Source organism: Pieris brassicae, chromosome 12 (genome assembly GCF_905147105.1).
Source record: "Pieris brassicae chromosome 12, ilPieBrab1.1, whole genome shotgun sequence".
NCBI classification, from domain to species: domain Eukaryota; kingdom Metazoa; phylum Arthropoda; class Insecta; order Lepidoptera; family Pieridae; genus Pieris; species Pieris brassicae.
Window position 1 is genome coordinate 9,278,332 of NC_059676.1, and position 18,320 is coordinate 9,296,651.

General features: G+C 33.6%; 2 protein-coding genes across 2 annotated transcripts; one reads left to right on the top strand and one right to left on the bottom strand.

Moving 5' to 3' along the window:
* Positions 1 to 504: 504 nt before the first annotated feature.
* On the bottom strand, positions 505 to 13,181 carry LOC123717123 (nitrilase and fragile histidine triad fusion protein NitFhit). Its single transcript, XM_045672942.1, has 11 exons — positions 13,021 to 13,181; positions 12,456 to 12,626; positions 12,020 to 12,178; positions 11,553 to 11,748; positions 10,819 to 10,951; positions 8,920 to 9,132; positions 7,876 to 8,073; positions 5,309 to 5,423; positions 3,641 to 3,718; positions 1,812 to 1,897; positions 505 to 656 (listed from the first exon to the last, which is right to left on the bottom strand). Exons 1-11 carry the CDS (start codon positions 13,024 to 13,026, stop codon positions 548 to 550), a joined length of 1,464 nt encoding a protein of 487 aa, XP_045528898.1. The 5' UTR covers positions 13,027 to 13,181; the 3' UTR covers positions 505 to 547.
* A 346-nt stretch (positions 13,182 to 13,527) lies between these two features.
* Positions 13,528 to 17,482, top strand: LOC123717453 (protein SGT1 homolog). The gene is made up of 6 exons (XM_045673442.1): positions 13,528 to 13,664; positions 13,915 to 14,031; positions 14,301 to 14,502; positions 14,814 to 14,905; positions 15,449 to 15,553; positions 16,257 to 17,482. The coding sequence occupies exons 1-6, from the start codon at positions 13,632 to 13,634 to the stop codon at positions 16,362 to 16,364; spliced, it is 657 nt and encodes a 218-aa protein (XP_045529398.1). The 5' UTR covers positions 13,528 to 13,631; the 3' UTR covers positions 16,365 to 17,482.
* The last annotated feature ends 838 nt before the right edge of the window (positions 17,483 to 18,320 follow it).

The following is an 18,320-nucleotide window of genomic DNA, read 5'->3' on the forward strand; positions in this document are numbered from 1 at the left end:
ATTCTAAATTTTAATTTCCGACGTTTCTCGTGCTTTTCAGCGTGCGCGGTCACTGTATCTGTCTGACCGAAAGCCAGCGTGTTGATTAATAATGTAAAACAAGACTCCGTCATGATTATTTCATTTTTTATCGTTATTTCGGTTTGATCGTGAAGAACTGAGAGCTTGGAAATTCCGTGTTTTGCTTTATTGTCAATGGTTAGGTTAGGTTAGTCTTGTTGCTTAGGAACGTTTAGGAAACTCGTTAAACGTTTCGTTCACTCACTTGCTTGACGGAACTTCGATCTTTAATTAACTGTCTAGAGATTCAATTAACTCTCTGATATAACTACTGTACTGCGACATATATACGGTCAACACATTTCGCGTTTCAGAGTGTGACATACCATGGCAATTTTTTTAATTTTCAAAACGAATGTCGCTGCTCAGTCTGCAATAGTTCAGTGGTTGAAACTAATGTTGTAATATCCTCACATCGAAGACAAAGGTAAATAAAACAAAAAGACGATTGATAAATTATTATTTACACTTAAATATTCGAATATAACTATCTGCTTTCTTTGGACATTTTCTCAAGTTCGTCTCTTAACATTGAAGCTTCGCTTCTCATCTCTGTAAGAGTCCGTGGAGGCTTTGCAGGATGTTTTGATGAAAATCTAGAAAAATAAATGTTTTAACTTAAAAAAAAAACTTTATTTCAACGAATGTTTAGTGCCTTACATAAATTTAGTACAAAAATACATGAGCTTTCTAAGCGCTGAAATAAATATCTTTATTCATATAGGGAATCAAGTACACTTATGACGGTCAGAAAAGAAGTTGAATTAATTGTAAATTTACATTTACTACCAGCTCGCAAGTCAAGGGCGTAGAGCGGGTAAGAACTTGCACTTTCCGCCACTCTTTAATCGCCAAGTATTGAGTCATACAAATTGTTGCAACTGGAGTAAAATCACTCCCAAGGTTTAGGATCATTTAATTACTCGTCAAATTTATAAAAAGCTTTATTGCTTAATTTACGTTTAACGAGGGCTTTGAATTTATTTAGTGTTAATTCTTTAATTTCCCTTGGCAGTAGCTGAACACGTACTAAGCAGGTATCGTGTTTGGCTTCTGTCTCCACCGGCAAAGCTGTGTGTAACTTGCGAGTGCACAGTTCACTGACAAGACGGACAGGAAAACGTGCTTTGTGCAGCAGCTTGTGTTACGCTCGCGCACAATAATTTTTTTTCGCTTTGCTAGCGGAAGCAAGACTCAGTTCGCGGCCAACGAGCGTGTGCGCGTCGACACGTGTCCACTACGTATGTGCACGTACAAAAGTTCACAGTTTGTGCGAACTTTGTAGAATATATTGAAAAGCCGACAACGCACTTGCGAGCCTTCTGGCAATGCGAGTGTCCATGTATATGGTATCACTCAACATCAGGTGAGCCTCCTGCCAGTTTGTCTTCAATTATATTTATATATATATATATATATATATATTCGCGCACAATTTATTATTGTCCGTTTGGATGAGTCCACCAAAACAAATGTTTGTGCCGTGCGCTGTGCGTGTTCAGCGCACTGGTGGAGTCGTACCTTAAGGGTTAAATTAACGTTATCCGGAGGCCTAAGTCAATAAATTTTAGAGTTTATATTAAGAGAAACAATTAACAAAAATAACTTTAAACATGAACGCATCATCCCCATACAGCGAAACCTATTTTGGAAATAAATATAACCGACAAATGTGAAAGAATTTTTGAAGTTGGTCCAGCAGTTTTTGAGTTCCAATTCGTTATATTACATATATAGATGAATATACTCACTGATCATGCTTCGCTAACTCCAAGTATATTAAGTCATTGTCTATAAAGTCGCCCTTTTTCCTTGGTAATATATGGCAGTGTAGATGCTGAAAAAACATTAATTATATTTCATCGTTTTGCTTGTAGATAAGTCAACAATTAATAACACTGTATTTCGACACGTTTAAACCTACAATCGTAAAGTTTTTTTTTTAATTTTAATGGTTTAATTTTTTCTATGTAGTCTTATCATTTATTTATTGTATAAATGATCTTAATATAAAGGATGTTGCTGTGGTGGAAACACAAACTGTACACAGTTTTGCTGTCCACCAGGACGTCGAACATATTTAAATCATTAACATATATATACTAAGGCCAGTGACATAAAACTGTAAATTTATAACAATCAAACCATTCAAACGATTTAAAATTGCACGTAAAACGTCATAAACAAATCTAAACACTGACGCGCCATAGATAGCCGATGCAAGGAACCTGTTCTTGTCGAGAATTCTCATTCACAGTTCCTATATTCGAATATGTTTTAATGACGTATATAGCATAATTTTTGTTATGCATAATATATAATTGTTTGATTTATGTAATATTTTTTTTCAATTTAAACTTAATCTTGTTTTTTGTTATATTAGTAAGAAGTGTAGTGTCTAATACTTTTGTCCCATATAAATTATTGTATTTGGGTAATAGAAATTAGTTTTTTAATTTTCTACGTGTTGAATAGTGATAGTGAGTTTTAATTGTTTTGAGGTAATTTTCTGTTAAGTTGTTCATTTAATAATCCTAGTTGCACTTTCCCTTGTATGGAAGAATTTCATTACTGAAGGCCGTGCCTGTCTTGAAAAGCCCTAACCGATACGTCGACTTGCTGCCTCCACATAACTCTATCCTCAGCTTGTCTCAGTGTAGTGATGTTGAAACCCATAATTGTCTTTATTTAGTCAGACCAACGGGATTGACCTCAACTACTCCTCCCATCACTTCTCCCTACCATTAACAGTGTGTCGAGACAATTCAGTTCTATTATCCTGGCAAGTATGAGAAAATTATTTCGCAAATCGCGCCCGGGTAGGCAATTAAATTCATTGATACGCACAAGGTAAGGTTATCCAATTCCAAGGACATGCAACCTCTATTTTGAAGGTGGTTAAACTGATTACTACAGTCGGCGCATTTACCTACTAACTGCGCATGCGTCATCGTAACCTTCATTAGCACAGACTATAAGGAGTTACGAAAAACTATTAAGAGATCAATCTCCACCTCACTCATACTTAACCTGAGGATGTTTGAAGAACTAAGAAGTATTTTTACTTTTTACTTTCTATTTTTAATGTATCATCATTTTAGTTTAGTTTTTTTTGTTTTGTCTTAATAACTGTGTATGAAATGTATTTTTGCACTACTTGTTTATTTATTTAGAAAACAAAACAGATACATCTCTTAAAGTATAAAACAAAAAATAAATAAACATAAAATTAACACATTAGAAATATCCACAAAAAGTTTCACTGATAAAAAATAAAATATAAAGCAAAACAAAACAAAACATGACAGCAGAATGTTATTTACGTAGACAATACAATACAAAATATTTACGTAGACAATTAAAAAAGGCAAGTACGTAAAAAATATTTACGTACTTGCCTATTTTATGTAATTTAATACATTTTTATTTATTTATATTTTTCTTTACTCACAGTGGTTGCCTGTAAGAGATCGCTCGTAAGTGATAAGGCCGCCAGTTGCCCTCCTTTTGATTTAATTATGTTCAATTTTTTTTATATTGTAGTGTAACGAAGTGTTAATAAATAAAAGTATCAAAATACCTTGACAGTTTGTCCCGCATCAGGTCCATCTTGTATCGTCACAGTACACGAGCGAGTGTTGTGAACTTTTTCCATGAGCTGTAAATACATTCGTGAAATATATTACGGAACAGGCTAACGATCGAAGTTACAAGTGCGTCGCGGGCTTTTGTAAATTATGCTTTTGAGGTCCTGGAATTATATTTGTTCGGAAGTACATTGGCAGCGCTGTGACCTGGCTGAAGTTTTCAAAAATATTGGAAATAAATATAGCCATAACTACCAATGGCGTTATAACATTTGTAGATGTGGGCCTCAGATTTCTGTAAGTGTTCCATGATCAATTCTAATATAGATACCGGCAAACATCTTGAACAAATGTCCTTGCCTGCGCACAAGCGATTTTTCGTAGGGAGAGCGGCTTGAGAGTGGCGTGTCGATCGCGTGATTGGTAAATCAGTTGATGTTTTTGTCCCGCTCTGTGTACGATGTGCAAACTTTCCCCCACTCCCTTGTATAATGCTCAAGAAGTTTGCCGGTATCTGTAAACGCGTAAGTGATTAACCTTCTGTGCCACACAGCGTCGGCATTTTGGGCCTTTTCTCACGATGTTTTCCTTCACCGTATGAGGAACTGTTATATGCGCACATACATACACACAAAGTCCATTAGTGCACAGCCAGGGAAAAACCTACGATCCGTATCATGAGAGCCACAGGCTGAAGCCTACTAGGCCAACAGTGCTTATAAGCCGCGCATAGCCTTCTATTTCCTACTTCTTTACACATCCATCCGTTCCACATGACCAATCTTTGGATTCTGGGATAGACTATCCAGATACAATCTCGCAAATCAAATAAAAATTACGATAGCCAAATCGGATTTAGAATCAACAGAGGCCTTACTACGTATATAAGCATAATTTTGAGGTTCCAAAAACTAACACAGACACAGCGCACGCTTATAAAAACTCTCAAATACATGCGCATACACACTCATGCATTCATGCATACTTAATGTCTTATAAGACTTCGTTCTAATACTAAAATGACTTTAAAAAATCTGTTTTTAATATGCACCACGGAATAATTGTTATCGGCGGCTCTTGTCTAAGGGTCGTGGTCAGTAAGGAAGCATCCGGAGCGGTCTATCTGTTTCCAGCTCCTCTCTTATGACAGTGTATAGTTTTAGTGGACTCTTACTCGATCAGAGTGGATCAGAGTCTTTTACTCGATCGGTCCATCTTTTTGGTCCTTCTGTACCAACCACGATAGGTTTCTCCAAGCTTGCAATGTATGGACTAAATAAGATACAATTCCCTGTATATGGTAGACAGGCGAGTCCGTCTACCGAGACGTCAGGGTCGATGTATAAGTTCGCTATCTAGTCCACGGTATTCTTAGCCTAATAACTTAAGTATCACTTAAAGTACAAACCAATCAAAAACGTGTTTTACTAAGAAATAATTTAATCTATGGGGCCGTCAGTCTTTGATAGCGATTAGGTAGCAGGCTGCTTTGGGCCTAGCAAGTATCTGTTCGATCGATACATTGGAGCCGCCAAGTCTATATTTACAGTTTCATCGTTGCGCGAATTCGTTTGCGTCAAAATACCACATGCATTACAAAAAAGTTTATACGAGTATAGGATAGTTAGTGTTGTTTATTACGTTGTTGATTTAAAACGTACCTTTTGTACAAGTCGTATGGTCTTATAGAAGTCTGCAGCCTCCTCTTCGCTTAAGTCCTGATTCCGTTCAGCCACCCTCAAAGGCGCTATCAACACGTGGCCCGGGATCACGCATCTGTAAAATGATTTGACTGTTTTTTACAGGTTTCCATTTAGAGTACATATTCCTTAGTATGGAGAACATTTGTGTCTAAATGAGATAATGCATTTCTCGATAAATGGACTATACAAAAAACGTGTGTACGTACACGTACGTGTGTGTGTGTGTGTACTCAGGTACACGCGTTATAAGTTATACTTTTTTGGCGGAACAAGATAAAAATCTTTTCAATTTTTTTATCTTTCGCCGTATAATACTGTTACGAAGACGGGTCGACTGCAATGTTTCTAGATTTTTCCACTAGTTAGAGAACTTTTCAGCAAGCTGTAATATGATTTCTGACCGTTTCAGGAGAGGGTCAATCACATATTAGAAAATTGTAATTTTCATAATGTTACCCTAGTTTTCAGGAAGCTGAAACCTTTTTTCAGTCGGTTTCAGAACATGTGTAGTCGAGTAGTGCAGTTTTCAGGAGACCCGTTTTCTGGCGTTTTCAGGCCTAGTTATACCCCTTTGATGAAGGAATATTCTAGACCGAACTTTCTAGGTGTGAGACAAGGACGAAATGATACGAGAGAGAGAGAGAGAGAAGATCAGAACTTTCTCGAAACTAGACGAGCACTCTAGAACGCCGTACGACAAGGACGGAGCAACGTGCGAAAGAGACAAAGAGTGCGAACGTTCTAGAATTGTGCAATCGCTACTCAGTAGCAAGCCCGCCTAGAAAGTTCTCGAATATTGTTTAGAATTATTCCCAGGGATATATAAGCGAGCCGAAACGCGACTAGTCACTTAGTTTGGAATGCGATAACAAGAGCAAAACACCGAAGCGATAAAGTGCGAACAAAGTGAATACAAGTGATAAATTACAGTGTAAAGTGTGCATAAGTGAAGTAATTAGTGATTGTTTTGTGTGTGTAATTAGTGCATATCTGCGGTTAATTTGTGCCCATAAATTCCTCATTGATTTACCAAGAAATAAACCCTTGAATAAATCTACGGCATTTTCTATCCGATCCCCTAGCTCGTAACAATACGTTTGTAGAAAAACGACACTAACAATAGAAAAAAGGTATTTAATACTTTGAAAGTATTATTATAACGAATTATCTAGTTAAATATATTTATTTAAATATCACAAAAAATGGTAATGTAAAGAAATGGACATATTTTATATGAAAATGTTGACCATGCTAACTTTAGGTTGTCGGTTTTTTGTGACGGTGTGCGCGCTTATAAATATATTCTCTCATAATTATTCCCTAGAGCAGTGTTGGCCTAGTGTCTTCAGCGTTCGACCCTCATACATGAGGGCGTAGTTTCGATCCCCGGCTGTGCACCAATGGATTTTTTTCTATGTGCGCATTTAACATTAGCTCGAACGGTGAAGGAAGACATCGTGAGGAAACCGAATTGCCTTAGACCCAAAAAGTCGACGGCGTGCGTCAGGCACAGAAGGCTGATCACCTATTTGCCTATCAGTTTAACAAATGATCATGAAACACATACAGAAATCTGAGGCCAAGACTTAAAAGTGTTGTAGCGCGTCATTGTCATTGATGAATTATTCCCTAACACGCCAAAAGAAGTATAACAAAGTAATCGAGGCAATTTCATTCATTCAGGAGTTTTGGCAATCATTCAGTTTGTCACAACACTATTTTTAATTCATCAAAAACTGACAACGCAGTAAACGTCAGTTGTCTTCGTCTAATTAAAACATACGACTATAGTTCAATTTTAAGTATTTATTAGCAAATAAAAGTAAATTTATCAATGAAATTTTAGATTTCATTTCATTTCTTCTCATATAGTGATAATTCAATAAAAATCATTCCATTTTATTCATTAAAGTATGCAATCATTTTATTAATGTTTAATTATGATGTTGTCACGTGGAACTATCGTCAGTAAACCAACTATACAGAAGTAGAGAGTGTTGTATTATCTGTATTTATTTCCCCGGAGTTGGTATCGACATTTCTGCAAAAACCCGCCATCTTTTAACACAATAAATACAGATAACACAACTTTCTCTACAGCTGTGATACTTTTGACATTCAACACCTTTTGTCTTCAGTCACCGGTGACCACGCACGCTGTAAAGCACGCGAAACGTCGGAAAATTTTAAATTTAAAATTATGTAATAATTATAAGTTTATAATAATACAAATAGCTTTAATCCGTTAAAAAAATTGTTTTCTTTCAATGTGTAAAAGCTAGGTTAACCAAAGACAATTGTTTATTAAATAAAATCTCGCTGTTGGTCTGATGGGCCCAACGCCTTGTGCTGTTGTGACTTGTGAAGATCGACCGGAAATGGGCTTGTTCCTGCGACTAGCGCAAGAGCGTCTCCCGTCTGACCTGGTGGAGTCCATCGCCTGAAGGGCAGGACGGAAGCTCACTGAAGTGAGCGAAGTCCGCGCTAACTAGAACTTAACATAATTCAAGGCCATGTTCACTAACCTTAAATTAACAAACGCGTATGTCAACTGTGACTTATAAAAAACACAGCTGTCAGGCACTTTGACATGTCCAAATGTGTTCATTGGTTCATTTTCAGACGTACCAGAAGTTTGACTTTCGGCTGATAACTGTTTTGTTGAATGCTCTGGTAGTAGATTCTTGCGCACACTTAACGCATATAGGGAATATACATCCGGCCTGAAAATTTATGTAAATTATTGTATTATATGTTAAGTCTTTCCTCCAACTTTGATTTTGTTCCCATTGGAGTAGAGACTCTTGGGCCGTGGGGTTCGAGTGCAAAGTGCTAATTAAAGATTTAAGTTGGCACCTGGTAGACAGTACCCCAGTGTCCCCAGAGCTGGTGCTTCCCTCGCTCAACGAATAAGTATCGCAATACAGCGAGGAAATGCTACCAGCGTCAACAAAAGGTCAACTGCCACAGGGACCAAACTTTTAGAATTTTCTATTTATCTATTTTTAACTATTATTACGATTAAGGTTAATTTTGCGTTTTAGTAATAGCCCCTTAGTGTTGCCAGTGTAAATTATTAATAAACATAAATTTCATAATACCAATAACATAAGTTTTTTTATCAATTATTAATTTTGTTGGTTTAACGACTTAAGTCATTGTCCCAACCTTTAGGGCCTGATTCAATATTACATCCGCTGTCAATGAATATTATTGATAATTACTATTACTTGATATTAAAATATATATAAATATTAAACACAATTCATAACAATAATTTAAGTAAAGTCAAGCATAGCGGTTTTGGCCTAGTGTTTTCAGCGTAAGACTCATCCTCGAGGTCGTAGGTTCATTCTCCGGCTGTACATCAAGACTATGCGCTCTTAACATTCGCTCGAACGGTAAAAGAAAACCGGTTTGCCTTAGATCCGAAAAATCGACGTGTGGCAGGCACAGGAGGTTGATCGCCTTCTTACAAATTACATTGACAAATGATCATGAAACAGATACAGTAATCTGAGGCCCGGACCTAAAAAGGTTGTACAGGCACACACATATATAAAACATACCTTCTATGTTGGAACACTGGCATATTTTTTCTAACATCCCTACAATCACCGATTTCCACTACTTTATAGCACGGTGACCCCTCTTCGCAATCCGCTAGGACTTCGCCCCAGGGGCTCACGCAAAGCGCGTGCCCGTAGGAGCGCCGCTTAGCATTATGTTGGCCGGTTTGAGCAGCTGCAATTACATAGCATTGGTTCTCTATGGCTCTTGCCCTGAAAATAATTTATGGTCTATGCGTAAAGAACTAAATGCGTAAAGAATTAAACTATGAAATATAATTATTGATACGTTTTACGTTTATGCACAAAAATATATTTCATATTATTATTGATTACTGACATACTATAATGACGTATTAAATTGGCAGTGGGTAATATACAAGTATTTTTTAATAGAAATTACAAGTAAAAACTAAAATAACTGTATTTATTTTGTAACATACAGCGTAAACTCCATGTAACGTCCGTCAATTTAACAAATAACTTCCTAAAGTGTCGAAATCTTTGGTTGTTTTAGCTTGTCTTCCATACACTCTACATAGCATTACCCACTCTCAATAACGGCAGCAATTGAATAAAAAAAGTACTTTTGTAGTTGCTAAAGTTAGTAAAAACTGCGCAGCTGTGTACGTTCTTTGGCTAAACCGCAATAAACTCGGCTGTCGGCATCATGCATACGAACTTTCTAAGAAATTTGTTCTTTTGTTTACAAATTGGGATTGCTTGCACGTGTAGACTGTTATTGACCATGACTAATAAATACGAGGCATGGATTATCTACAAAATGTAAAATACAAAGTCCCTTCACTGTCGTTATATAGAGTTTTTAGTGTATTTCAGAATATATAGATTGTAATTTATAGTATAAAACATATAGTATATACATTAATATGATGTTGCGTAGGTCTTTCCTGGGAGATACTACCAGTAAATTATAATAAGAGCACACAACGCTAAAAGGCTAGCTCTAGCCTCTAGCATGTCTGTCAATTACGGTAGTTGCTTAATGGCTGATGAAAATCCTACGACAATTCTCTTTCCACAGACAATATACCATGCCTTAAGAAAATATATCGCTGCCAAAAACAGTTTGTTTATCAATGTGATATTATCATTCTTTGTCCGATAATCAAGCCCCAAATCTTACAGTAATATTTTTTTCGTATTAAGTTAAAATATTTACTGTGCAAAGTATGCTTTGGAACTCCTTACCTCTTGATATCAGACAATGTCTTTTAATATATTTAAAACTCACTGATCTTATCGTTTATTTACTGCCTCGTAATTAGTTAATTGTGGCTGATTAACCATTGGATTAGCTTAAACATTTCGTTTATATTATTATTTTTAAAATTTTACTTTATTTTCGTTATAATTAGTGTTACATTTTATTTTATGCTCTTTTTAATTATTAAAGCACTTCTTATACTTTACCCTCTGTATGGTTTCCATAGGTACTAGGGTTACCTGGAAGAAATCGCTTGTTATCGATAAGGCCGCCCGTTGCCTAATAACTTATGTAGCCTAATTTTTAATATGTTTTTGTATAAGGTAACGCAGTGTAAACATCACAAACATATGGTTAGTGCATGTTTCGACATCAGTAAAGGATGACAGACAATCAAGAAAGAATCGAGTGCATAAAATACCGGCAACGCACTGGCGAGCTTTCAGGCAGTGTGAGTATCCACGGGAGGCAGTATCACTTAACATCAGGCGAGCTTACCTGTATGCTGTATAAAAAAATGTCATCATATCATATCAGGATATCAACCATTTTGTATTTTTTTTCAGGTTTTGAATTCAAATCACCAACATCCAACTACACTATGACATTGTTTAAAAACAAAACGTATTATTTACAAATTAATTAAGCAATGGCTTAATATAATGATATACCTCAATAATATATGCCAATGAGCAGCTCCAGTCGCGTAAGTAAAAGCTGACGGGAAAGTCAAGATCTCAGCATTGAGTATACTCAGCGACGTACTGAGCTCAGGAAATCGCATGTCATAGCATATTGACATACCTGAAAACAAGTATTGTCACATCAATAAATATAATATCAGCATCACGCAGCAGTTTTGGTCAAGTCTCTCGTAAGATGTATTTAAAATAATCATACATTTGTTTGATGGATTATAGACAAAGCTTTACGAATATTTTTATAAACACCTTAATGCATGACATTTTATAAAATATCATATCATTAGTCAAAAAATGTAACATTACATACTCAGTTAAAGGCTTGTATAGCTTTATTTCGGGGACGCACATTTAAGTCATTAATAAAAATGGTTGCTTGTAAAGTCGGTTTACGGACTATAGTTCCACGTGACAAAGTTATAACATGAAAGGAATGACCGATCTCCTCGGACGCATAAGCCGACACAAATTCGTACAATGAGCGTAACGGGACAATGAGTCATTCTTTTTCGTACGTGCAGCCGGCGTTCATCAATTTATTAGACGTTGTAATGTCAAAAAACTTAGGTTATTTCATTATGACAATTTACACTACAATCTTTATTCTACATTTACAATATTCATAAGTTTAAAAAAGTATTGTTTATATATTGATTCAAAAATGACCATATTAGACATTTTATAATTATTTACAATTGAAATACCAATTTTTCCCACAGGACTCTCAATTGGCGACACAATATGCCCTCCTGGTGTACAGAAGTCACTCTCTTTTAATCTTATATTCTTCTCCGGTATTTCCACATCAAATAAATGCAGCTTTCTATATGTTTGTACTATTTCTCCATTGTTGTCAATTATTATGTGTGTATTAAAGATTTTTGTTGGATCTGTGTCATCCTAAAAAAACTAAACTTCATGATTGAAATTTAATCTAAATTGTAATTAAATTAAATTAGCATTTATACAATTCGCCGAAATGCTTCACAATACATAATTTTGCGCATGAAAATATTATAATATGTTTACAATATGTATTTTTATTTATTTATTTATATACGAAACTGGTGAATTATATAAATAAAATTATTATAAATCCTAACATTTAAGGTACATATAAAGGTGAAGATTTAGTAAGTCCAACTTAAATAAAAATGATGAATTATCTTACCTTTTCATGTACACCTCCCATAGACAACCACACATTATGTTTTGATGCTAATTCTCGATATTGCTTAATAGTATTACCAGATAAAATTGATTCTGCAGAACTAAGCGTATCTTTCTTATTATCACAGATGAAATCACAGGCTTCAGGGAAGAAAATCATCTTAAATAAAAATACAAAAATTAAGGTATATTTAAATGTACTACTCATAAAGACAGAAAACATGTTTGTGTCAAAATGTTAAAAAAAAGTTATTTGCCAAAAAACATTCCATACTGGAGGCTTAAGGAAATTTATATTAATTTTAATAATCAAGATCGCCTTACAAATTAATTTATTAATTATTAGTTCAAAAATGTCTGAATCTCTCTTTCCAGCATCAAAAATAACGGGATTACTTCTTTTAAACAACATAAGAGAATAATATTTTATTATTTACTTGAGCATCATCTTTAGCAGCATTATTAACTAGTTGTGATACAACTTGCATATTCTGTGCCTTGTCCCCCACTGATGTCATTTGGCACACAGCAACACGCTTTGCACTCATTGTAGTATATTTCTTATATTCTATGCTTAGTATACGTTTAATCAGTGATGTGGTCCACAACTATAAACCAAAAACCTTATTAATAACATTTCTAATGAACTTACATTTACACTATTATATTTCTATGTAAATTAATCAAACAGTACTATTGGAGCAGCCAAGTAAGAGTATTTATCTAAGAAGACCAACTCATAGAGAAGTTTATGAATAATGAAATCAGCAATTAATAAGTTAATTAACACTATTGTGGGAAGCTTAGACATTAAAATTTTGCTAATAAAATAACAATGTTGTTACTATTTGCTAATATATATACACCAGAAGAATTACTTTATTGTACATATTATCACATGAATAAAATAAACTTAATGTCTGATAAGACATAATTATTTCTAATTTATTACAATTTTATAACATGCGATAAAACTTTAACACAATAGACTCATTTACTTACTCTCATATTCCAAATTATGGGTGGATAATCCCTAAAATTGGAAACTTAAGTAAATAGAAAACTGCCAGTTTCATTAAAAAAATACCCAAATTATTTATTATTAATGTGGTAGTAGTGAGTGAACATGAGCAATGCAACAATTGCAACAGCTGATTATTAAGTTCTATGATTTCTCAGAAGCTAATTTTGGGAACTAAATGTCAATGTCATAAAAATGCCTAAGCTGTAAATAACGTAATTGTCAACACAAAATTATACTTTAGTTTGCATTATTACCATAATTAACCTTCATTTCTACGCATATTATTATATTAAAATAATTAATAACTGCTAACTATTAGAAAATACTATCACTGAAGCATATTTTTAATATAGTTTCAAATAATAAAACACTGCACTTAATAATTAAAATGTAAAATCAAACTCACATTAGAGACTATATTAATATATTATGTCTGTGGTTCAGTGCTCATACATTTCAGAATACAGAGTACAGACCACAGTTGTCAGAAAGCCAGCGAAAGATAAAGTTTGGAAAACACTAGAAAAATCCAACTATTTTTAGAAAAGCGAAACTTAAGTCGTTTGTCTAGTAAAAATTGGAATAAAAAATGGGAGATTGCAAACATAACTCAGCTACTGAGGTTGGTTTACTGTAAAATTGGACAGTTTTTTGAGTTATTGTAAATTATATGTGTCTTACTCCTAACGACATACTTTCTTTCTATCGTATAAAAATTACCAAAATTTCTGGTATTAACTTTCATTTACAGCTTAGTAGACCAGAACTAATTCAATTTTCATTAAAGCAAAATCAAAAAATTGTTTTACAGTACGAGTATGACATTGAAGATCTTCCCCAACTTGAAATAAATAGAAATATTTATTTTTCAGATAGGGAAACCAAAGATTAAACATGATTGGTATCAAACAGAGTCACAGGTGGTTATTACGATACTTATAAAAAATGCTCAAAGTGATAAAGTAAAAGCGAATTATGGTGAGCGGAGCGTAAGTACTTAAAACGCATATTAAATAAGTAATAACTATAAATAAAGTAACAAAATAAAACTTTGTCATGGTGTTAAGTTTTAAAATCTTATTTAACAAACCAAAATTAATGGGCATCTTCATTATTTACATATTATGCTACATAAGGTGGTTACTTTTGCCTTTATAAATATACTTCTATATGGCTATAGAGATGAAATGGAGACTGTTAAAAATCAACCATGATCATATCAATTCCTATCTCATACAAAATTTATTATCTTCTACAGCTCTCAGTATCTATTGCACTGCCGAACACAGAAATCGAATATAGTTTAGATTTACAGTTAGCTCATGAAATAGTACCTACAATGTGTTCATATATTGTCAGTCCCTCCAAAGTGGAGGTAAAGTTAAGAAAAAAGGAGGGAATAAGATGGACAAATCTGGAAGGAGAAGGCAAAGAGGAGATAGTAAAAGCAATACCAAATGGTAAGAATTCCTTCAATGCTTATTTCAAACAAAAACTAAAAAGTATTGTTAAAGTTTGTTTCTAAAACTTTTTAAGCAAAAAGACATATGTGATTTAAATCTTGCATCTGTGGCTGAAATAAAAATATCTAGTTCTGTAAGGAATTGATGTTAAAATTACATTTACATTACATAAATCAACTATTGTGTTTCATGTTAACATGCTGTTGTGTGTTTAAGAGAAAATATAATTGAATGACGAGTTATGCCTATTACAATTTAAGCCTCACTTTCCACATGATGTATTCAAACACAAACATATACATTTTCAGCCGTCGTAGACACTCTAGGACCACCTCTGCAGCAGCCACCTAAACTCTTCAAAAAAGACTGGGATAAAATTGAAAAAGATATTAAAAAAATGGTTGGTATATTACATGAATGTTTCTTAATATTTAGAAAGAGGAATTAATAGCAAAACTGCAACTGTAATTGTTGCTTTTAAAAAACTGTTTTGTTTTTGCTCTAAGCCTACCAAAATTTGTATTTGATTAATTTGTTGCAAACACCATTGTTCAAAAACTTCAAAACAGAGGCTTACTCTCTTAAGATATGTTACATTTATGAAAAAAGTTTTTCAGAAACTATTCAAACAATGAACTTAAAAATATATTTATATACTATAATATGTATAAGAAAAATAAAAACATGTTTTTAAAATCAAGTTCCTAGCTTGTATAGTTTGACTTGTTTCCAATTTTTTTTAAGTTTTTGGACTCTGGTATATATTTTCTTAAACGGATATGCATTCTCATAAGTCATACTATGTGTTTAAATTCAATAGATAAACACTAAGTACATTGTTAATTCCAATTTTAATATGATGTACTATACATGCTATATTATTTTTAAAACCAAGCTAATTTGATTTTTAATAGAATCTCAATGAATTAAATCTGTTATTTAGGAGGAAGAGGAAAAGCCTGAAGGTGATGCAGCTTTAAACGCTCTATTCCAAAAAATATATGGAGAAGGCTCGGATGAAGTGAGACGAGCCATGAATAAGAGTTTTGTAAGTAAAATCACTACAGATTTCAATACTGTGACAACATAATGTTTAAATAAATTAATTAAATGTAAAATACAGGACGAATGATCGTTAACACATGTTGCTTAGAAAATATTACAAGCGTTAAATTCAAATAAGAAAATTATTCATTTAGGTTAAACTTATAAACGTAAAGAAATACATATTAAATCTTTCTAATTTGACATTTACTGCCAGTTCTTAAATCAAGGGCGTAGAACGAAAGAGCTAACATTTAACTCCCCGCCAGTCTTTAATAGCAAAGATTTTTGTTTTAAAAAATGTTTATTAGGAGTTGCAACCATTACACCATGATTCATATGACATATCTTTAAGTAATTAACTATAATAATAAAAAAATAAAAATTGTGCTCTATCACCAGTAGGCATGGTGAAATAGGAGCACATACTTACATTCTCGTGGGACCAACATGCAAAGACTCGATGCCTATATATTTATTATGGAGATTTCTATTTTTTTTTAAATATGTCAGACTATTGGGGCTGGTTCTTTAATTATATATATTTATTTATTTAATTATTAATAATCTTTCATCTAACATACATATTAACAAAACACTTAGATAATACAGAAATCTAAAACAGATTACATATATTAACAATATATATGTAACAGAAAACAAGTAAGTATATTTAAGAAAATATAAGTTGTGAATATATTTCACAGATGGAATCAGGAGGTACCGTACTAAGCACAAATTGGAACCAAGTAGGACAGGAAAAGGTGGATGCTAAACCCCCGGACGGTCTTGAATTCAAGAAATGGGATAGTTAAATTTAATTTATACATTCTTTAAACACTACTCCTTGTTACACTGTTTTGATATGTACTTTCATAATGATGATAAAGGTTTTTTTTTTTTAACTACACCGAGTATGTTGTTCTAATACAAAATGTTTAAACTATAAGACCATTTAGATTTTAGATCCAGATTCGAATTCGTACTGCAGGACGTTACATTGACATTTGGCCTTGCGCGCTGTCAAATATGTCAAACGTCATACGGCCATTCCGTTTGACAGCTCCTGTCTCTAGATTTAAGATTAACGTTCTATGATACGGGCGTCTGCTCAAATGTCAGTGAAAATTAATTTTTGTGTCAGATTTTTTGACACTATTTCACAGGTATTATTTGTCCGAATGGAACATTTACGAATCATGGTCAGAGTAACTATTTAAAACAGTGTAAAAAGAATTACTTTACTTTTTATAATTTTCATAGTCTGTGAATTTGAATATAATATCGGCTTACCACGTACTTTTCGATAGTATCATTGAGAAATAAATACTAGAGTAAAAATCAATTTAATTGTTAATTTAGGTATCCTATTGGTAAAGTATAAAAATTATGGATTACGAACCGTATCACCTCGACGTCCGTCGTTCCACAACTGACCGTTTTAAAACGCAGTTATTGCCGCGCACTACCACTATGTGGAACCAGGTGAAATATTTCCAATTTGACGTAAGGTCCTTCAAGAAATGAGCGTAGGAATTCTTAATAGGTTGGCAACGCACCCGCGACCTCTCTGGCGATATTACTTAACATCAGATGAGCCCTATTCTATAAAATACGTTGAATGTATAGTACCCCAAAGGCCTTAGTATAAACAATAGTATAGAATTGCTATGGTAATAGAAATGTAACCATAGATTACGTAAGGAAAATTTGTTTGGAAACTGAAGTACGCACGAAGACGCACATGCACGATTCGAATGTGAATACAAATTGTATGGAATACGTTGTAGAACTTTTACCGTATATAGTATTGTACCGTATAGACAATACTATTATTATCGTAATAATAATAATAGTATTGTCTTTTGTTAACATAGCTTTTACACATTGGAAGAAAACACTTTTTTACCGGATTAAAGCTATTTGTATTATTATAAACTTATATTATAATTATTTTACATAAATTTAAAATTTTCCGACGTTTCGCGTTTACAGCGTGCGTGGTCACGGTGACACACGTCGGATAAATTTAAAATTATGTAAAATAATTATAAGTTTATAATAATACAATTAGCTTTAATCCGGTAAAAAAGTGTTTTCTTTCAATAATAATAATAATTTATTTGCATATGGTACAAATTATGAACTATGAACGACGGCTGCAGGCCCGTAAAAGCATGACTCACTGTCCCGTTGCGTCTCTATGCAGTTGTCGTATGGAACATGTCCACCTAGTCATCATCAGTTTTATTATAAACCCGACAAATTAACAGGACCACTAAACTATGAGCACAAACCTGAGACAATCTGTACTTGGCATATTCTGTCCCACAATAGTAATTACATAATACAGAATTGACGTATATGTAATGAAACTATCGAAAAGTTTGTACTTGAAGGATAATTAGACCACGTGATGGATACAAGCGAAATAGTAACGAAGTTAAAAAGTTGTCTATTGCACTTAAACCATTAATCTAGCTTGTAAAGAAATATTTAAATTAAATGCGTTTTTATTTGACAAGTTGTTTTAATGTTATATAAACCCCTCCATACTATTGAAACTTAGCCTTCGGGGCTTGGGGTATACGTATACGTATGTATAGACGGTCTATTACATTTATATTGGGGATACATCGACTTTGGCAGATACGAAACCGATGCCAATCCTCTTATAAAAATATTGCCGATACCGATACCAAAGCTTATTGATTTAATGTTAACGTAAGGTTAATGTATTAAGTGTGGTAAGAGTTTTTTAATTTTTATAA